The 22,645-nt window shown below is 34.9% G+C and overlaps 1 protein-coding gene across 3 annotated transcripts in view; it reads right to left on the bottom strand.

The window, feature by feature from the left end:
• STXBP3 (syntaxin binding protein 3) overlaps positions 1-22,645 on the bottom strand; it is a 49,666-nt gene that overhangs the window by 14,117 nt on the left and 12,904 nt on the right. For all 3 annotated transcript variants that reach the window (XM_025996333.2, XM_072754455.1, XM_072754454.1), the window contains 8 exons: positions 21,284-21,360; positions 18,579-18,657; positions 17,187-17,287; positions 12,567-12,721; positions 9,856-9,946; positions 7,057-7,181; positions 3,804-3,899; positions 3,613-3,670 (listed from right to left, as the gene is read on the bottom strand). In XM_025996333.2, the coding sequence (XP_025852118.1) occupies positions 3,613-3,670; positions 3,804-3,899; positions 7,057-7,181; positions 9,856-9,946; positions 12,567-12,721; positions 17,187-17,287; positions 18,579-18,657; positions 21,284-21,360 (782 nt within the window). The remainder of the gene's footprint in view (positions 1-3,612; positions 3,671-3,803; positions 3,900-7,056; positions 7,182-9,855; positions 9,947-12,566; positions 12,722-17,186; positions 17,288-18,578; positions 18,658-21,283; positions 21,361-22,645) is intronic.

Raw genomic sequence — 22,645 nt, forward strand, 5'->3', positions numbered from 1 at the left:
AAACACCTGTTTATACGAGACCTGAATGTTTTATAGTGGCTTTATTCATAATTACCAACAACCTGAAAAAAAAAAAAGTTCAACAATTTGAGTAGATAAACTGTGGTATACACATAAACTGGAACACTACTCAGTAATTAGTTGGTGAAGCCACTGTTACATGCAACATGAATATTAAGTGTATTACAATAAATGAGAAGTCCTACTGTATTATAAAGGCTACACTATAGAGACAGAGAACAGAGTAGTGGTTGCCAGGAGATCAGAGCTGAACAGAGGGGTTGTCTACAAGGGACAAAAAGGAATTTTGGGAAGGTAATGGAAATATTCTATATATTGACTGTGATTATATGATTGTAGGAATTTGCAAAACACACAGAATTTTATATTATACAGCGAGAACTTTTATAAATCAATGTAAAAAGAACAATATATAGAATGACTTTAACAGGAGAATGGACATCAACAGAGACAGAAATAGGAGACTCAGGTTAATAGAAAACATTCAATTAAAACAAAGAGGAAAAAAGTATGGAAAAAAAAAGGAACAGAATGTAAAAGATGTAGAACATAGTAGAAAAAAAAGAAATCTAACTCAAGTAGAGGGAGTCCTAGGAGGAAAGGAGAAATAGTAGGATGAAATCAAGACACGAGGAAATACTGGCCAAGAATTTTACAAATATGATGAAAGTTACTAATCCAGTGATTCAAACAGCTCAACAAACCCAAGGAAGAGACATACCAAGAAAAATATATTACAGTAAGAAACATGATGGCTAAATTGCTAAAAATCAAAAATAAAGGGAAAATCTTTAAAAAGACACTTAAAATTTTTTTTATTTATTTATTCATGAGACACACAGAGAGAGGCAGAGACATAGGCAGAGGGAGAAGCAGGCTCCTCACAGGGGGCCCAATGCGGGACTTGATCCCAGGACCTGGGATCACGCTCTGAGCCAAAGGCAGACACTCAACTGCTGATCTACCCAGGCGTCCTAAAAGACACTTTATCTTCAGGAAAACAACATGAAAGCTGGCTTCCTTAATATAAACTATGGTAGCCAGAAGGTGATGCATTGAAATCTTCACACTGCTAAAAGGAAAACTGCCAACCTTGAATTTTAAATCTTGCAAAAATGTACCTGAAAAGTTTGCAAAGCAAAGATATCCTCAGATAAAACAAAAGTTGAAAATTCATCCAGCCTTCATGGAAAAACACTGAAGAGTAATAAGGAGTAAGTAACAATAAATTTCACACACATGTGGGTAATATAAAAGTCTACTGAGAATTGGGGCTCCTTGGTGGCTCCATCGGTTAAATGTCCAACTCTTGGTTTCAGCTCAGGTCATGATCTCAGGGCTGTGGGACAGAGCCCCATGTTGGGCTCCATGCAGGCCATGGAGCCTGCTTAAAATTCTCCCCCTCCCCACCCCTTCCACACACTCTCTCTCTCTCTCTAAAAACAAACAACAACAACAAAAAACAGAAGTCTATTGAGAATTTAAAACAAAAATAACATCTTTTTAAAAGATTTATTTATTTTTAGAGAGAGAACAAGAGAGTGTGAGCATAGGGTGGGGGTGGCAAGGGGCAGAGGGAGATCATTTTAATCAGACTCCCTGCTGAGCATGGAACCTCACATAGGGCTTGGTCCCTAAGATCATGACCTGAGCAGAAATCAAGAGTCAGATGCTCAACCGAGCCACCCAGGCAGCCCACCCCCCCCGAAATGATATCTTTAGTCTATAAAACACATGTTGTAGTAAAATATATGAAAACAATAGCACAAAAGAGGAAAGGGTAAATGTAGTTAAACTGTTGTAAGATTCTTGAATTATTCAGGACATGGCAAAAGTATACTTTAAGGTAGACTATGATAATATAAGGATACATTCTGGGGTGCCAGGACAGCTCAGTTGGGGAGTGTCCGACTCCTGATCTTGGCTCAAGTCATGATCTCAAGACTGTGACATCTAGCCCTGTACTGGACATCTTGTGCTCCATACAGAGTCTGTGTGAGATTCTCTCTCTCCCTCCCCCTATTTACAAGTGGCTCTCTCTAAATAAATAAATAAAATCTTTTAAAAAAATAAAAAAGGAATATGACAGGGAAATATTTCTCATAAACCTGGAATTAAATATCCCAAGCAAAATTTTAGCAAATACATTCAGTGTTATAGGAAAAGGATAATGCATCAAGACTAGTGCAACTTATTCTGGGAATACATGGTTGGTTTGTTAGAGAATCAATGTAATTTATCATATTAACGGAAAAAAGGAGAAAAATAATTTCAATAGATGCTAAGAAAGCATTTGATGAAATCCAACACCCATTCTGATTACAAAAACCTGAACATCCTACTTGCAAATTAATAATAGGATAATCCTGGATAAATCTAAAGGGGCACCTGAGTGGCTCAGTAAATTGAGCATCCAAATCTTGATTTTGGCTCACATAATGACTTCAAGTGTCCTGGGATGGAGCCCACGCTGGACCGCATGCAGTATGTGTAGACTGCTTGGGATTCTCTCTCTTCCTTGCCCTCAGCCCACCCCTCCCGATCTTGTGCTTTCTCTCAAAAACAACAACAACAACAAAAGGATGTATCTAAAATACAACACTCAAAGGTGAAATTTCAAACATGTTTCTCCTAAGGCTGGGAATGAAACAATGATAACCTCTATCATCAATTCTATTCTACATTATAAAGCTAAGAGATATTAACTACAAAGAAAACTATTTTAAAATGTATAAAGATTGGAAAGGATTGGGTTAAATTTTCTTTATTCACAGATGATATTATTGTATAATCTTCTGGAATGATGGAAAGGTTTTCTATCTTGATTTAGGTGGTGGTTCCAAATATATATATATAAAAGTAAAAATTTACTCAGTATATACTTAAGATTTGTGCACTTAGGTAAATTACACCTCAATATAAAAAAAATATCTAACAAAAATGCACTGATGAAATCAGCTAAAATGGCCTTTTACAAATAAACTCAGGGATCCCTGGGTGGCGCAGCGGTTTGGCGCCTGCCTTTCGCCCAGGGCACGATCCTGGAGACCCAGGATCGAATCCCACGTCGGGCTCCTGGTGCATGGAGCCTGCTTCTCCCTCTGCCTATGTCTCTGCCTCTCTCTCTCTCTCTCTGTGTGTGACTATCATAAATAAATTAAAAAATAATAATAATAAAAATAAAAAATAAAAATAAATAAAAATAAACTCAGGGACACCTGGGTGGCTCAGTGGTTGTCTGCCTTCAGCTCAGTATGTGATCTCGGGATCCGGGATCGAGTTCCACATCAGGCTTTCTGCAGGGAGCCTGCTTCTCCCTCTGCCGATATATGTCTCTGTCTCTGTGTGTCTCTCATGAATAAATAAATCTTTTTTTAAAAATTAAAAATAAAATAATAAAAATTTAAAAATAAATTCAAATGAAACAAGATAGACAAAATGTTGCTAACTATTGAGATTAGGGAGTTCATTTTCTCTACTTTTGTGTATGTCAGAAATTTTGCCAAATGGAAAATTAAAAAGATAAAATAAAAACTTTAAACACATTTTAAAACTCACCATATTATTTTGAATGTTAAATAAAAGTCTTACCTTTCCTTCTGTTGCCTTCTTTGTTGATGAAATTTCCTTCATTAGTTTGGGAATTTCCCTGTCAAATTTGAGGAAATTCTTTAGATTTCCAAGGTGTAACTCTTTAGAGAAATATTTTAGATTATAAAATACACTTTCATGTACATAGTGCCTGAAAAATATGTAATAAAAATTAAAGTGGGTTCACATACTCTAATACAACTGCAATGTGCCGATGTCGAATTCTGACCCAGAGGTCATCATCTTCTTCAAGGATTGCCTCCTTCTCTTTCCCATCTGTTTTGTATCTGCAAGTAGACAGAAATATAAATTTTTTGGATTACCCCCCACCAAAAGTGGAAGAAACAGTTTTACAAATACTAATTTTAACACTCAGATCAAGAAATTGAACAATACACACTATTCAATCAATATTTTAGGAGGATAAAGAATACCTAATCAAAACTATGGCATATTGCTATCCTTACATTAAAATTCAAAGTGCTATCTACCAAGATATTTTTGTTTTCAAATGTTAGGATTTAGCTATATTACAGTTTTAGGGTCAGCAAAATGGTTTTTATGAAACAAAAATTCAATGTCCTACAATCAACTCTAAGAACAAGACTGAATTTATATTAACATCTCCTAATCGCTTAAAATACTATTTTGATGTGCTCATCATAACCATCAACATAACTATCAAAGACTCATTAAGTGAAGAACAGAAATTCACCCCTAATGTAGCCTATTAAATACTGATGTCAGAGTTCACACTTTCATAAACATGTATCCAAGTAAATAAATTCATAAACACGTATTATTTGTTTCTATATTCTTCCCTAATCCTATAAACCACATCTCCTTTGAAGAACTACTAATGTAGTCATAAAAAATTGTGATTGCTTTAATGAGTCCTACTGAAGCAAGAAGCAATTCAAGGAGTTCATGAAATTACTCAAAATGGGCTTCCTGAATGCCTCCCCAAATGTAATTTCTCCCTTCTCTTTTTTATGCAGATAGCCTCCTTCCATCTGTGGAGCTAGGGAGATTCAATCACCCTTGAAACTGTCAGTTTCCTGAGCCAAGACTAGGAAAGGCAGATTTGAACTTTCCCAGCCCTAAACTGCAGACAATAAATGTAGATTTCTACTGTGTGAGTGCACTCACTTCCAGAATTCCCCAAATTATAGGCCCCACCTATAAAACCATTTACCTATGTGGTCTTAATTGCAGATATCCAAAGGTAGAGGGACTGCTTACTCAGAATACACTAAGAACAGAAGCCGCCCATTTGCAATTTAAAATGCCACTTTGTACTCATATAATATCTTTAACCTTTGATTTATAAACAAAGATTACGGCAGTAAGCCTAACAATACTAAAAGAAGATGACAACCCTATTTTAAGAGTACATTTAAAGAGATCACCAAAAATCAATCAATCAATCACCAAAATAAAAAGTAGAATATGGATACTGAGAATTTTCTGCTTTGTATTGGTTCCATTAACAATTGTAATGGACTACAAAACATAAGTAGTTCAAGCTTCCATCTTAGTCTTATCTCTGGACTTTTCTGATTCATAATAGAGTATTGCTGGCTTTTTTTTTTTTTAAGCCTCTTCTTTACTCTTAAAAAGATTAAACCTGGCTTTCTTTGCCAACAAACCTAGGGAGAGAATTTTTTTTTTTTTTTTAAAGTAGGCGCTACACCCAGCACAGAGCCAAATAAGGGGTTGAAGGGAGATTGACTGATTGATGGATGGAGGGGGAGGGGCAAAAAGACAGGGAGAGAGAATCTTAAGCAGGCTCGATACCCACCCAGCTCAGGGCCTGACATGGGGCTTGATCTGACCTGAGCTGAAATCAAGAGTTGGGATGCTTTAGACAACTAAGCCACAGGTGCCCTGTGGCTGACAAATATTGTAAATACTAGGTTATTTACATGGGGCAGCCCAGGTGGGTCAGTGGTTTAGTTCTGCCTTCAGCCCAGGGCCTGATCTAGGAGACCCTGGATGGAGTCCCACATCGGGCTCCCGCATGGAGTCTGCTTCTCCCTCTGCCTGTGTCTCTGCCTCTCTCTCTTGTCTCTCATGAATAAAAATAAATAAAATCTTTAAAAAAAAATCTGACACGTATGTTTATAGTCTGAAACCAAGTCCTTTAATTCCTTTTTTTCCTTTTTAAAAATTCTTGGGGGATCCCAGGGTGGCTCAGCGGTTTGGCGCCTGCCTTTGGCCCAGGGCGCGATCCTGGAGTCCCGGGATCGAGTCCCGCGTCGGGCTCCTGGCATGGAGCCTGCTTCTCCCTCTGCCTGTGTCTCTGCCTCTCTCTCTCTCTGTGTGTGTCTATCATAAATAAATAAATAAATCCTTAAAAATAAATAAATAAATAAATAAATAAATAAATAAATAAATTTTAATTCTTTTTTAAATCTCTTGGGCAATGAAGGTTTAGAGACTAAACGACAAGAGATAAACAGTATCTCTTCTGAAAATTCTGAATAAACTGTTTAAAACTACTTTTGTATTAGAAAAATAGCAATACTGATTTCTATATGTCACCAGACAGTAATATAAATTACACAGAGAAAAATTTAGGAGCCAGGATTTGACCAGAATACAAATAAACACACAACAAAAAACACATAAATTACAATACATACAATAGAAAATAGATCTTTTCGTCTATTAGAATTACTAAATTAATTTAAATATAAAATTTCAGAAAACTAACTCATTTTCCTTTTTCTACTATGCTTAAGCAGTAAATCATAGCTGAAAAATGCCAATTTGGACTTAGAGATTATGATATTAACACGTAATATATACATGTATGTACATCTATATATGCTCAAAATGATTCATAATAATACAGTAAAATAGTTCCTTGATAGAAAAGTTATTTCACTTTTCATTTAGCTTTCTATTTGGCATTACTTTTAAACTACATATGCTTATATTAGAGATAAGTCAATAGGTATCAAATTAGTAACACTATGCCCATTCTTAATAGTTATCCTATTCAGTTTTCCAGTCTTCTAATCTTCTTAAATACATTATATTAACAAGATATACACACAGATACTTTTGCATGTGTGAGTCAGAATAATTATAGCCTAACAAGTTTGAATATGGTTTCCACTTCAACAAATATAGTAGTGAGCCTGGTATTTACTCTTAACATAAGCAAAAAGTCCAAATTCTACCTGTTTAAATGTACCTTTGTTGTACACGTTAGTTAAGGACGTAACTATACCAAAAAAGCTTTTCCAAAGCAAATTATCCATTAACTTACAAGGTCAAGATATTTTTAACAAGTTATGATTATAGCGATAAGAGAATGATCAGGTTTCTGAATATCAAAGTTACAGGGGCTTTAGATTTCTGGTGCCTACATGAATGCTCATATCCTATATATTCTGTTTGTATATGCCCTTTATATGCCCTTCAAGTTATACTTGCTTGTATGTATCATTCTCAATTGGCAGTAGATCATATGCCATTGCCTGAAAGGTCAGTTCATGCAGGACAGTGGACACAGGATCAAAGCCACGATCAATTATTATGAGCTGGGAATGAGTTTTACCCTGGAATAACAAGATAAAATTATCTTCAGAAATTTGAATTCGTGTGAACACCTTGTTAATATCTCAGAAAACAAAAGCAGACTTCTCCTAAGTTCTGTCTCATTCTTAAGAACATGAAGTTCTATTAAAATAGAAATTCAGAGTGGCACAACAAAGAGAAAAACAAGACTATAAAACCAAAAGCTTTCATAATTAGATTAAGGGGTTATATTCAATATTACAATATTGTGAAAATTCACTGTAAAAAAGTAACATCTGCCTTGCACTAAAATCCATTTTCTGAGGAATTCAGCTCCATAGACACTAAAACTGATATAAATTATGAACAGTATTTACTAAAGCTCTAAGCACAAGTGCTAAGCAAAAAATATATAATTTAATTCTTATAGCAACCGTGTGGGGCAGGTATTATTATCTCCATTTGACAAGGGCATTAAAGCTTAAAATTTGTAACCTGCCCAAATCACATAGCTAGTCAGTGGCAGAACAGATATTCCATCCCAGGTCAGTTTCACTCCATGCCTGTGCTCTTAACTGTTATGCTATTTAAAAAGATTATACTGATGCCAGCTAGGATGGCAAATCAAAACGAAAGCCTTGTTATTAATTCACAAATAGCACTAATCATGAAACAGTGAATAACAGTGGCGGGAAAAGTATTGTTAATATCAGTATCTTCCATACTTCGTTTTAGAAATTAATAAATTTTTTGAATCACTAAAGCAGTAAGAAATAACTACAAATCCATGCACGTGATGAATCACCAAATTCTGCCCCTGAAACTAACACTATACGTAAACTTGACTTTAAATAAAACCTTCAAAGAAAAAAATAAGTAACTACAACTCATTAGACAGATATTTCCTATTTATTTACATATATGAGACTTAGTTAAATTACATGAAATAGACCTTTAAAATTTTTTAATTAACCATTTATTAATTTAAACCTTGAGACAGGGACAACCCTCTTGGGTCCCCTCCTACTTTGGGAGCTTTGTACTACCACTTTACTATCTCACTCAAAAACTCTTGCTTTGCTGTAAAATAAACCTTGAGACAAATACATGGTTAAGAGCATGGCCTCTGGAATCACAGAGATCCAGGTTGGAGTCCAATTTTGACCACTATTTTGCCATAAGACTTTGGACAAACTGTTTAACTTGTTAGTATCTCAGTATTCTCATTTGTAAAACAAAATACAACCACAACCTCTGCTGTTCTGTAGAAGAGATTACTGTAAAGATTTAATGTAATAACACCATAAAACATTTAGTGCCTAGCACTTAGCCTTCAATTCATGTAAGTTTTAAGTCCTCAAAAACACAAATAGAAAAAGTGCAATGTAAGCTGATATCAAGGATTGGGGTTATGATAATATGTGGAAGGAAGTATCATTTGACCTAAAGAGTCAGCAAACGCTTCAGAAAGGAGGTGACACTTCATCATGCCCTTAAATGAAGGAAAATTATCCAGCATTTGAAGGATGTATAATTTCCCAGGCAGAAAAACGGAAAGGACAAGTTTGTTTTTTGCGGATTTTCTTTTTTTTTCATTGAAATTATGAAGGACAAAAGGGTATTTACTAACATACTGATTGTATGTCTCTTCCCTCATTCAACATTTATTATTACTATGCTACCCACTGAGCCACTATCCTCCTAACTACAACCAGAACAGCTTTCACCAGACCTCTAGTAACTTTTAAAGTTCTAGACTAACACTACATCTAAGCTTACACCCTCCCATTTCAGTGCAGCTGTTTGTGAACTTCCCTTTTTCATTATGCCTCTGCCAAAGTATCAGGTTATTAAAGCAAGAAGTCCCTCTTCTATAATGTACTAATTCTTTAAGCTCAAGAGCTCCTTCCACTGGGATGCCTTCCAAGATTCCAAATAGAAAAAGATTAAAGCCCTGCTTTCGTTCCCTTTACATTGTATGTATTATTCTTTTCATTCCACATACTAAAAAACACTTTATCAGTGGTTTCCTCTCTCATCTCCTCTTAGTTCTAAATTATCAACAGTTTCTTCCGTTCACTTCATATGGCTCCCTAGCCTCTGGCCCCACCTCCTTCAGTCTACTCACTTCATTCTCCAACCCAAGCTGTATTCTCCAGGTCTCAACCTTAGTCTCCGATTACTTTATACTATTTTCATAAGATAATAATAGCTGCCATTTATTAAACTCCTATATGTGCCAGACACGTTAATTTGCCTCATCTTCATACTAATCAACCAAGCTAATATGTTTACCTCATCCATTTTATAAATGAAAAAACTCAAGTAGATAATTTGTACAAAGTCACAGAGCTAGCAATAACTAGAATATACTGTTTACTCAGTAGCAAGCATTGTTATAAAAACCCTCTCTCTACTTTATAAAATAGGTATTCTTATTATCCCCATTTTATAGATAAAAAAAACTCAGGCACAGAAAAGTTACATAAGTTGCCCAAATTGACATATCTATAAATTAAATGGCAGAGCCCAGATTTGGACATAGTGTTTACTTCAAACATGTATCTTCCCCACAAAAACCACACTATTAAGGTTTCAGCTACCATCTACGTTAATGATTCCCAAATAAGTAGTGGAAAATGAACAATAGTTTTTTTGCTTTATGAAGAAATAACAGACTTTGTGCATAATCACTATTTGCCTTTTATACATTACCTTTATTTGGCTCTTTTCATCAATTTTGTAGTAGTTTTCAAGTTTTTTTTCAACGAGCTGGGCAAGCTTACTGGCATTATCTAGAGGTTTACTAAAAGTGGAAAAAATGTTCAAACAATTATCTTTCTTTCAAAACACATGTTATAATATCTAAAGCTGAATTCTAAAATTAAACCATGCTAGTTTATTAAAAGTTTATCAACAGAAAAATGCAGATAATATCAAATATAATATTATACCAATTTGTCTGGATTTTACAAATGTAAACCTTTTATGTGCTTCAATTTTCTTAATGTAAAGAAAATAATACATATAAGTAAAATTGCAGTTCCTTTTATTTCCTTCCCAATTCCTAGGCTTCTCCACTACTCTATCTAACCCTCAGTAGCAACCACGATCATGAATTTGGTGTGCAGTCTTCCTGTCAATGCTGTTATATATAGTTACTATTTTATATATGTTTTATATATGTTTGAGATCTATTTATGTTGACACATATATATCAAATTTATCATTTTAGTTCTAAATAGTATTCCATCATATGATTCTACTGGATTCTATGTATTCATTACCTTAAGAATAGACATTTAAGTCAGTATGTTTGCCTAAAAGTATAACTGCCAAGTCACAAAGTATATTATTTTTACTTTTCTAGATATTAGCATATTACTCTCCAAATAAGTCGACCAATTATCCTTCCCACTAGCAGTGTGAGATATCCCAACATGTTCTCTAACAGCTGATCATCTTTCCAACATAATCTTTTGCATAAAATCTTGTATATCACTCTCTTCTAAAATGATAAAATCATAGTCTTACTTAAAACTTCATGATCAGTGACGTGTTATTATGGTACTTTTGAGTCTATAAGAAAAATGCTGGAAAAGGCTCCTCAACTAGCATACCAACCTCAAAAACAGAGGATCTCATTGTGAGGACTTTGGAGAGTTAAATAAAGCAGCAACTATAAAGAATAATTTATTACCCATTTTGCTTTAAAATATTTCAAAAGGAAGTAATTTTATGTTAGAATTACACTGTAACAGTCCAGAAGATATAAAGGAATGCTTTGAGGGATCCCTGGGTGGCGCAGCAGTTTAGTGCCTGCCTTTGGCCCAGGGCACGATCCTGGAGACCCGGGATCGAATCCCACGCCGGGCTCCCGGTGCATGGAGCCTGCTTCTCCCTCTGCCTATGTCTCTGCCTCTCTCTCTCTCTGTGTGACTATCATAAATAAATAAAAATTAAAAAAAAAAAAAAAAGGAATGCTTTGAGAAAATACATGTAGAACTTTAAAAGCCTAAATTATTCTTTAACTATTTTAAGAACTCAAAACACGTCCATAGGTGAGCTTTTTAAATTATTAATGGTTATATTTACTCATTTCCCTCAACAGAGCTAATACCAAGAGCAGAAACTTGAACAGTGAACTCTACCAGAAGATAAACCACTTAGCTCTGTTCTCCTAGGTTGAAATGGAATTAGTACATTACCTATAAGAAAAAGAATATTTTCAAGACCTGATGTATGTATGAGTAGAGCTTATTAGGTAACATCTGAATTAATGGGATTTGCTATACTTTTCTAAGTAATTAATAGATTTTTTAAGTGATTGAGAGTAATATAGCTTAAGGTATCACATGAATTTGAAATTAAACAGTTGGGCCAACAAACTTGACCAATGCCAATGTTTAAATTAAAGAAACTTCTAAAAGAGAAGTGAGTGATAATACTTATTAGAAGTACCACAGTATATTTATACTACTACCATTTTACTAGTGCCATGCACTATCCTGAAAGCTTTACAGAGTCCTAACAACTTTATAAGATGGGTATTATTATCATTCCCATTTCATAGATAAAGAAACTGAACGCATAAGGGTCACACAGCTAGTAATTAGCAGGGATTAAAATCCAAGTTGTCTGGTTACATACAACAACATAAATGACTCTCAGAACATAATGTGGAATAAACAAGCCAGAAACAAAAAATATTATATAATTTCATTTTACCAAGTTCAACATCAGGCAAAACTAAAAATGTGTTAGAAGTCAGGATAGCAGTCACCTCTGGGGAGGAGAGATGGTGTGATGATCAAGGGGGATCATGAGCAGAACCTCTGAGATGCCATCTACATTATATTTCTTGACCTTGGTGGGGTTAGAGGATATGTTCACTTTGGAATAATTTATCAGGCCATACATACGTAATTTATATACTTCACAGTAAATTTTATTTTTAAAAAGAAGCAAATAAATAAAAGTACATAGTATCAAAGTCAAACTTTATATTTTTAAAAAACCCCAATAATCTATTTAAAATGGCCACTGGAATTAGACACTATGAACACTTCAACACTAAAACCACTATTCAGACAATATAGCAATTCAAATTCGGTGAAAATTTAATAAAACATTAATTTTAAGACTGTATTCTCTATATCACAACAAAGACATTTCCTCTAAGCATTTCTTAAACTCATGAAAAAGTGCTTGCAAATCACACCAAATTTAAGCTCTGAAATTTAGTAATAAAGGCTGTTAGTTGCTCTGAAATTTTAACCTTAAACATTAAATCTTCTATATGTACAGCATAATTCTACATGGAAAATAAACTGCAAACCAATGAACACAAGCACAGAGACATTACTTACCTTTACACTAGAGATCAAATAGAAATCGTAATATACAGACACTACTGAGTATCTTACCTTTTATATCTTACTCCAGGATTTTCGTCCAGGGTAGCACACACTGTAACTATCTGCTCAGCCATTGCTTCCATAATGGCATCTTTTCCATTTGCATTACTAGGGTCTGGACTGTAACAGTAATAGAATGCATCTGGTACATCAAGAGTATAAACCTAAGTTAGGCCGAAAAAGAGGTCACACTGTCAATTTGGTGACTTAATTTAAAAAAAATAAAAATAAAAAACACAGCTATTATTTGGGACATTAAAAAAATTACTTGCACTAACCATGTTGTTTCCTGAGGCCACTGTGTCTTTACCTTAATCAAGTCTCATTTTTTCTCTGTCCTCTTGATTTCATCCCTATTTCTTTTCTCATTCTCCTTTCCTGCTTAGTCTACCTCTCTCCTTCAATTCTTGTTTCATATACAGATTGTACTGTTTGTTTTTCACTACCTGTGCAACAGATGAACAATTCTGAGGTAGTCAAACTAAAAAATCTAATACCTGGCACAAATACAACAAAGCCAAAATTGGTCTATATATTTGACCTACATTAAGCAACTTAATCCATTAGAGAATAACCCAGAAATTTTCCATAGTTAAGATGTTTCTTCAATTCCTCAGGTAGTCTTCATTTCCTTAAAATAGAAACATATTTCCCAAAAACACCTATTGTGCCAGACCTAGTAATTGGTCTAATCATAGATACACTGAAACCTCAAAGACACATTTATTCAACTAACAAAAGCATTTACTTATGTACAAAGAACTGGATTAGAGATTTACTATTATTGTGTTATGTGAAGAGTACAAAGGAAGCAGCAGCTCTCTAACTGGGGTTGGGAGTTCTCCATTAAACTAATTTTTATTTTTTAAAAAATAATGATATTAATCCCTCTTAGCCTAGGATAACGTATTGAGTGTAAAAGTAGGTATGTAACAATTATTATAGGTTAACTACTAAACTATGAATAAGCTTCCTCGTGAAAGTTTCCTTTCACTGTAAGGCATTCATTTCTTTGAACGTAACACATAACCAAGAGCAGCAGCCCAAAGATGGACGGAGATTTAGCCATAGCTAATCCACTTATGTCTGTGTTGCTCAAAGTGTTGGCTGTTGTATTAACTGCCAAAAAAGCACTTCTCATAGTACATTATCACATAACAGTAGATAATATTATCTGTTCAAAAATACTTACTGCCCTGGGGCAACTGGGTGGGTCAATCAGTTAAGAGTCTGACTCTTGATTTAGCTCAGGTCATGAACTCAGGGTTGTGGGATCAATCCCTGAGTTGGGCTCTGCACTGGGCTCTGCACCTCCTTCAGATTCTCTCTCCCTCTCCCACCCCCAACCTCTCTGCTCTTTCTCTCTCTTTCTTAATAAAATAAAAAATAAAATAAAATAAAATAAGATAAATAAAATAAAATATAAAATAAAATAAAATAAAATAAAATAAAATAAAATAAAATAAAATAAAATAAAACTTACAGTCCTTCCCTAAAGGGCCTCTCACTCACTGAAGTTAGCGTTAGCTATCATCAATGGGAATGAGTAGAAGTGACCCATTCTACTTCCCCACAAAAGCTTTAAAGCCATTGGTGGGGAGGGGTGGGTAAGTGGAAGGAGCCATTGTGTGGCTCTACCATTTCTCTTTTACCTCTGCTACGTCCCAGACAAGGGCTGCTCCTTGAGCTTAAGACCTGGAATGAAGAGAATACAGAGCATAGCCCTAGGCAAACCACAATGGACAAAAACACAAATGAGAAATAAACTTGGTTATTGTAATATACTGAGATTTAGGAAGTTGTTACCACAGTTTAAATTAATCTAAACTAATAGTCCAATAAACCAAAGAGAATTTCAGAGCTGGTTTTCATTCTACACTCCCATTTCTTCCATTTCCTTCCTCCCCTTCTCTACTTTTCATGTCCACTATTACATGTTCCTTTAGACTATTACCAAATACTTTCTTCAACGTCATGATCCACAATCAGCTCCTTAAAGACTCTCCCCACCCCTACCACTTCCATCTACTTTTCTTGCTAAACTATAGCTGGCTTAGCTCTATTTCTACCTAGATATCATCTAGCACCCTCTCTACTAAACTCCACCAGACTCTGTACTACCTAAGGTCCACCATCATCAGTTTCTCATATATTCTTGAATGTCTGACATCTAATTGCTTTAATGTATATGTGACAGCAGTAATTATCTTAAACTCTCTGAGAGATTTCTTTAATCTCTTTGACTCAAATTCAGGAGTGAGTCAACCTCCTTCCTCTCCGTGCAACCTCTAAATGTGCTGAATGTCCAACTTTTCTTTGGAGCACTATCATATCTGATTTTGATAATCTCTCCCCAATGGTCTCCTGACTTCTACTTTTCCTTAAAAACATTAGGACCAGTCCCATGGTCTTCTGCATCAGTGCATTTTCTGCCATTATTCTTGGTGGGACCTGGAGCCTCTTACAACAGTCCCAACCTACCTATAGAGACAGATCTATCTAACATATCTTCAGCCTTTATAATGCACACTTCTGCTGCTCCCCTGTACTTTTCTGCTTCTGTATCTCTGCATTCAGGCTATTCTCGCTTTCCTCTTCTTTCTCTCTTCATTACTACCTTATGAAATTCTATCCATTCTTCAAATATTTTCCCATTCTCCTAGTACAAATTAATCTCTTTTCCTTGCCTCCCCCAAAACCATTCTTCCTGTCCTTTTCAGTAACCACACCAATTCTCTGGGGGAAGCAGCCACATATCTACATATGCATATCTAAAAGACTACATTTTTTTCCTCATACATTTATGTATACCCATGTGACTAAATTTTAGCCAACAAGATATAAAGGAAATCTATATACTTTCTTCTTTCTCTCCTTCATCCTGCTTCCCCAAATGAGGATGAAATTATTCTATAGTTACCTTGGATCATGAGGGTCATCCCTAGAATAGGCCCTTGACAACATTGTAGAGTCAGCATACTGCCATACATAACCCATTTCCTGACTTCTTTTATATTAGTAAGAAATAAATTTCCATTTTGTTTAAGCTACTGCAAGTAAACTTTTCTGTTCTACGCAATTAAACCTAATCCTAATTGATATCATTTTGAAAATGTTTAATTGTTTGGACTTCTTTTACAGCATTCAGGTACATGTAGGGCATATATCATACTCAGCACAACAAATCACTTTGCATCTAGCAGACAGCATCCACTGCACATGATCTTGATGAATAATCATATAGGCCTCTGTTCATAACCCAAACAGCTTAGTTGTATTTATTGTCTTCACTCACAAATGAACAAAAGTTCAAAGTACTTTCACTATAATTCCTCCATAGCAGTTAAGTTTACTACATAAACCTTGTTAAGATATCAAGGAAATAAAGGCAAAAACTTCGTAGGGGAAAAACAAAGCAGACAGACAGGACCTTAAATAATCACAACATTTTGCAAAGACCAGCAAGATGATTCTCATGAGAGTCCTCTATATAGACAAGTTATTTCCATCACCAAATTGGTCAGATAGCTACACAAATCTCTCTTTCAAAAAGAGCAACTGCAGAATTTTAATGAATTCTGAGACTAAAACTATATTTACCATCTGTACAGCAGATGCTCTGGATATGCTTGTAATATTTCTCACACTACTGTTTATATCCCACATCATTTAGGAAGCCCATTTCATCCTACACTAAACTTACATATCATATTAAAAGAAATAGGTCTTAAGGTAACCTTTGGAAACAATCTAATGTTAAATGGTTATCTTAAAATTTTACAATTTGGATTTAATTTTTTTTTCCCCAAACTGTAACAGCTTAGAAGAAAAATCTCTTTTCTAGAGCCTTTCCATCTCTTAAAATACTGACCTTATGGTTCCAAACAACAGTGAATTATTCTAATTCTATGAAATATTAGAATCCAAACATAGACAACAGAGCACAACAAAGCTGAGCAATGCACTGCACTCGCTGTGTGATTTGGGGCAAGTTACTTAACTTCTCTGATTTTGCCATTTTTAAAATGAAGATGGGATTACTGTCTATTAATAGAATTATTATGAGGATTACATGAATATATTTACGGAAAACATTTAGCAAAGTGTCTGGCATAGAGAGTACTATATAGGTGTTTCCTATCACTTTTACTATTATTAATTGGAGGCTAATAACTATTCCAAAGTCAAAATGAATTTTAAAAATTCAAAATTTTTTATGTTAAAATAATCTAATAATGTTTTATAAAAAATTTATTGAAGAACATTTGTTTTGTTATTATAAATGGTCACAGAAGCTGAAAGTATTTCTTTGGAGTCATCTAACGTAGACTGTGCTCAGAATCTTTGGATTTCATAATCTGATAGTGCTGTAAAACCTGACATATACAGGACTTAGTGGCAGCCGTAAAATTTAAACTCCACTTTCATGATGTTCCATTTCAATTTATGCTCTTCTCCTTTCTTTCATCATGAGAAATGTCTACTTGTGAATTGTTCAAGATTCACTAAATACACAGTATATAAAATATCTTTAGGATATACCTTATTAACAAGTAAGGTCATAAAAGGTCATAAAATCAAATTTTAAAATCCATTGTGAGCTAAAATTTAAAAAAAAAAAAAAAGTACCTGAGATTCAAGTGGAATGAAGGAAATATTTATTTCTTTACATCTTCTTATTGATTTGGAGCAAGAAGCCTTAATTTTGTTAAAGAGACTATCAGGGCAAACTGAGATGGAAAAAAAAAATTAGAGTATTAACTCCATCTAAATTTTTATTCTTTTGAATTAATCATTTCAACATTCAAGATTTTTTTTACATATAATTCATGACTTTCACAAAGTAATTTACTATGAGTACAGAGATAATATGTAAGTATTCTTCTCTTTACAGAGCAAATATATTCTAGCGAAGAGGACTGTAACAGAAATTCCATTTTCCCAATTCATAGGAACCATATCTAAGATTATTTCCTTAGAGAGCTGCTTATAGCAAACTAAAATTGGCAGGAAGTAAAATCAGATCCAAATCCAGGACTTAATAAACTTTTATAAGACGTTCAGAACTTCTTAGGAATTTATACTAGTTCTCTAAATTTTAACATTAAGTGCAACCATACCAAAACTAACCAAAGTATTAGTTTTTCCTTCTATGTATTACAAGAACTTCTCTGAAGATGGGAAATCCTGAGACTGATAAATTCCGGATCTTAGAGCCTGTTCCACCTCAACCTCACCTTTAATCTAGGTTGGAACATCAATCATTGGGTCCTAGTGTCATTTAACATGATGTTCTTTAGTCTCAAGATTCCTTAAGATGCTTCACACTCATTAAATTTTATCAATTCCATAAACATGAATTTCTGTACAGTAAGGCTATTTAAAGGATAAAAAGTTATAGCATGGCATTTAAAATGCAAAGTACTACAGGTATGAGATAAATAATAACTTACAGGAAAAATATACTAGTTAAAATGATGAATATCTAATAGCACAGACCAAGACTGCACTTAGATGAATGGCATTTTTATTTTGCAGTATAATTATGTAAGGTATAACATAAAGCAGAAGCATGTGTTTGTGGACTTCTCCGTGATTTAGTTTAGCTGCTTTCTATTTGAACATACGGTACAGGAAGAGAAATGTGATAGATTCTCTCCATTAATATTTGCCAAACAGATGGCAATTTCTTCAGTACTCTCCCAAAGGGTCTTATTTTTGATTATATGATCAAATCCTCAATTAAAACTTTTATTTAAAAAAAATTCCTCCTGTCAGCAGCATAAAATTTGATGGATTTGATGGACCACCAACCCCCCACCATTGTATACCAGCAAAAATGACCAGTTCGGAATTTAATTTTCTATCACCTTAACGCAAATTAGGATAGATTATGATAGCTTTAGATTCTTTTTAACCAATTAGAACAAGCAATAAATAAAAAATCATAATATCATAATAGTATTGTAAGAAATACTCAATAGGATTTAAACAATGAAGCAATACTACAAAGCTACTTACAGTCAGTGAAGTATATATACGCTGCTTTGTATTTGTTCTCGGACTTACTTGCAAAATCACGTAAAAAACAGTCTACAGACTTAAAGAAGGTTAGCTGTTAATACACATTTAACCAAATACTAATTTAAATATGCTATAAATATCTAAGATTATTCTTTTTTGATAAATAAAATAAAACCTTAACAGTTTACTTTATAAACTGATTTTTTAAAAATGCTATGTTGTCTAGACAGTAATAGCTAAAGACCTAAGAAGCAGTAAGGTAATATGTATGAACAGAGTATTGTTTCAGCAATGAGAAGATCCAGGAATGATTCAGTGACTGGGAAGCTAAAGCCCCACAGAAGACCCTGTTAGAAGGTAACAAATCAAGGAACTGAGAAGCCAACGAACATACTGGAAATGTTATCAACCTGGATAATGAAGCCATTGAGACTAGAAGAGGTGCTAAAGAGAGGAACAGTCAGCTAGGAGTAAAGTTATCAAGGGATAATGAAAGACCCAGAGGCTGGGAAATGACTTCAAGGAGGAGGAACAGCAGGTAATACAATCTAGTAGTTGTTTGTTTACTTATTATGCCAATAGTTTTAAAGACACAATGATCTGGAAGCAAAAATGAAAAACAGAAGAACATAGATTTTAATGATTTCTCCTCCATCTGTTCCTTTTTCTACTTCTGGAACTCCTAGAATCGCATGTTAGATCACATGGATCTATCTAGCAAGTCTCCATTACTTTGGTTTTTTGCTTTGAGATACTCCATTTTGATCTTCTAGGGTATTAATTCAAATTTTGATGGTGATTATCCTGTTCTGCAATTAACTGTGAGAAATCACAGTTTTGAGCTTCAAGAAATTTTTTATGTGCTATACTAGACTCTCCTTATGTGTATTATTTTTCTGTTTAGGTCGTCATCCTTCTCTCCAAGTAGCTATATTTTGTAAGATGTATATTTTCTTCATTCTTACTGAAAACTTCCTCTCTGGCAGCTTGATCCACTTAGATATGTCAATGCTTTCCTTTGTCAACTCATTGGAGGTTTGTTGTTGAAGAATCCTAAATACAGGCAGTTTCACAAAAGGAGGAAGGCAAAAAGATTTCCCCTCCTGAGGGCTATAGGTATATAAATAAACAAACCACAGGGCTTCTCTTTTTCACTAGCAGACCTTTCCCCTGGGGTTCAGGAATCTCTTACAGCCAAACTCTTTCAGAAATCTGTCATTTTACAACCTCTGGCTGGGAACACTCTGACACTGGTCCACAGATGCTCACCCAGCCACTGAGGAAGGAAGTCTCTCACTAGGTTTCTCCACTGGTGTTGCATGAGCCTAAGCCCTCACTGATACTCACAGAGTTGTAGAACCCAATAGGTAACTGACTCAGGACAGAAAGAGAAGCTAGAGTTGGTTGTAGCAAAAAAAAGGAGTCTCATTCAGGTACCTTTTTCTCTGACTCCTTTGCTGCTTTACTGAATACACAATTGTATATCCTGCTTCTGTTACTTAACATTAAAAATAACAATTACCTAAATCATTAAAATTTCCTAGAAATCTCATTTTCAATGGCCACATAGACTTTTACATCATTATCTGTTAATGCTAAGAATTAGCATTAGGATACAAAATATCATTAAAACCCACCAGCAGCCAGGGGCGCCTGGGTGGCTCAGTGGGTTAAGTGTCTGACTCTCGGTTTTGGGACAGGTCATGATCTCACGATCCTGAGATCAAGCCACGTTATCAGGCTCTTTGCTCAGCACAGTATCTGCTTGGGTTTCTCTTTTTCTGCCTCTGCCCTTCCTTCCCATTCTCTTTCTAAAATAAATTAAAACACACACACACCAGCAGTCAATATACAGAGCCTGAACAGTGAATAATTGGGGTTTTTTTCCCTGCTGTCTGCTAGAATCAGAAGAAAAGAAACTGGAATCTTCAACTTTAACATTCTGAGTGGGAATATGTCAAAGTATGAATTGGAAAATTCATTCTAGGGACGCCTGGGTAGCTCAGTGGTTAAGTGTCGGCCTTTGGCTCAGGGCATGATCCTGGAGTCCCGGGAACGAGTCCCACATTGGGCTCCCTGTGTGGAGCCTGCTTCTCCCTCTGCCTGTGTCTCTGACTCTCTCTCTCTCTCTCTGTGTCTCTTATGAATAAATAAATAAAATCTTAAAAAAAACATTCTCAAATATTGTACAGAATAAAGGAATCTGGTATTTACTTCACTCTAAAAGTTTGGCTTTTGATGAGCTCAATCACAGATCATAAACTAAGATATATCTTTGACAGAAAAAATGTATTTATATATACACTTACATGCATACATACATGTGTATATACGTATACATAAATGTATGCTCTAGAGAAGTCACTAAGATAAAGAATTAATCCAAGACTAGTTCTTTTATGTACATTGCTGTCCTCCAAAAAAAATATGGTTGCAGAGTTAACAAATTACTCAAAGAATCTCTACCATTTTATACAATTAAATTCTTTTTCATATATGGAGGAAGGGGAAGAATTCTTTCACTTATATATTCTTATTTGCAAGAGTGCAAATGAAACAATTTCTAACACAGAAAAACTTTCCTAAGCAAACTAGGTTGTAGCATTAATTTTCTAAGTAAGAATGTATATTTGAATTTTCTATGAGAAAATGATGTCAATGGTGAATGAAAAACATATCTTTTAAAGATTCAAAATACTCACCTTTGATGTTGGAGAGATAAAATAAAGAGCTTTCATTTGTCTGACAGGTTCTCGATTCTTATAAATATTCTCCACAACTAATTAAAAAAAAAGTTATTTTATATAAGCAAGTATTTATACACTTAAAACAATTTTAAAATAAGCTTTACTTCTTATTTATAATAATAGGGAAACACATTTACATAACTAGGTTTAATATTTGTCTCCATTTGATAATTCAAAAAATCCCCAAAATGTAGGGACACCTAAGTGGCTCAGTCAGTTAAGCAAACAACTCTGGATTTGGGCTCAGGTCATGATCTCAGGGTCCTGAGATCAAGCCCCGCACTGTGCTCCATGCTCAGCATGGAGTTTGCTTGTCCCTTCCCTCCCCCTCTGCCACTTGTGCACTCTCTCTCTCTCCCTCTCTAAAATAAATAAAATCTTGGGCAGCCCGGGTGGCTCAGCGATTTAGCGCTGCCTTCAGCCCAGGGTGTTATCTTGGGAGACCCAGGATGAAGTCCCACGTCAGGCTCCCTGCATGGAGCCTGCTTCTCCCTCTGCCTGTGTTGTGTCTCTGCCTCTCTCTCTCTCTGTGTGTCTCTCATGAATAAATAAAATCTTTTAAATAACTAAATACTTAAAAAAAAAAAAAAAAGCCCCCAAAAATGTATCTTCCCTAGAATTCAACTCTGGACTAAGTACTGATCATGAGAAGAAAAAGATAAAGCAGCTATTTCACAGTTAGGACTACAAGCATAAGCAAGCAACATGCCATAAAGCAAGAAATGCTACTTGTGAGATTCAAACATACATCAGCATTTTTAAGAAAACCTGAGCATTGTGTACAAGGGGAAGTATAACTAAAAATTTTTATAATGTTTATTTTGATAATTATATTGGTCTTCTTTGGTAAATAGGATGATTCATCTTCTCATTCCTTCATTTATACTAGTAAAGTATAGGTTTATCATAGCTTCTATTAGGATATCAGATAAGGTTTCCAAGAAGATACTTAATTTTATTTTTATCCCCATTCCCAACAATTGTAATCCCACTTTTTAAAAAGATTTATTTATTTGAGAGAAAGAAAGCACAGCAGGGGGAGAGGCAGGCAGAGGGAGAAAGAGAAACAGCCTCCTAACTGAGCAGGGAGCCCGACACAAAGCTCCATCCCAGGACCCTGGAATCTTGACCTGAGCAGAAGGCAGATGCTTAAATGACAGCCACTCAGGTACCCCTGTAATTTCACCCTTAAAAGAATAAGGTTAGGGGATCCTGGGTGGCTTAGTCAGTTAAGCAACTGACTCTTGGCTTCAGCTCAGGTGGTGATCTCGGGATTGTGAGACCACCCTGTGACAGGCTTCATGCTAAGTCTGCTTC

Source organism: Vulpes vulpes, chromosome 3 (assembly GCF_048418805.1).
Source record: "Vulpes vulpes isolate BD-2025 chromosome 3, VulVul3, whole genome shotgun sequence".
Taxonomy (NCBI): domain Eukaryota; kingdom Metazoa; phylum Chordata; class Mammalia; order Carnivora; family Canidae; genus Vulpes; species Vulpes vulpes.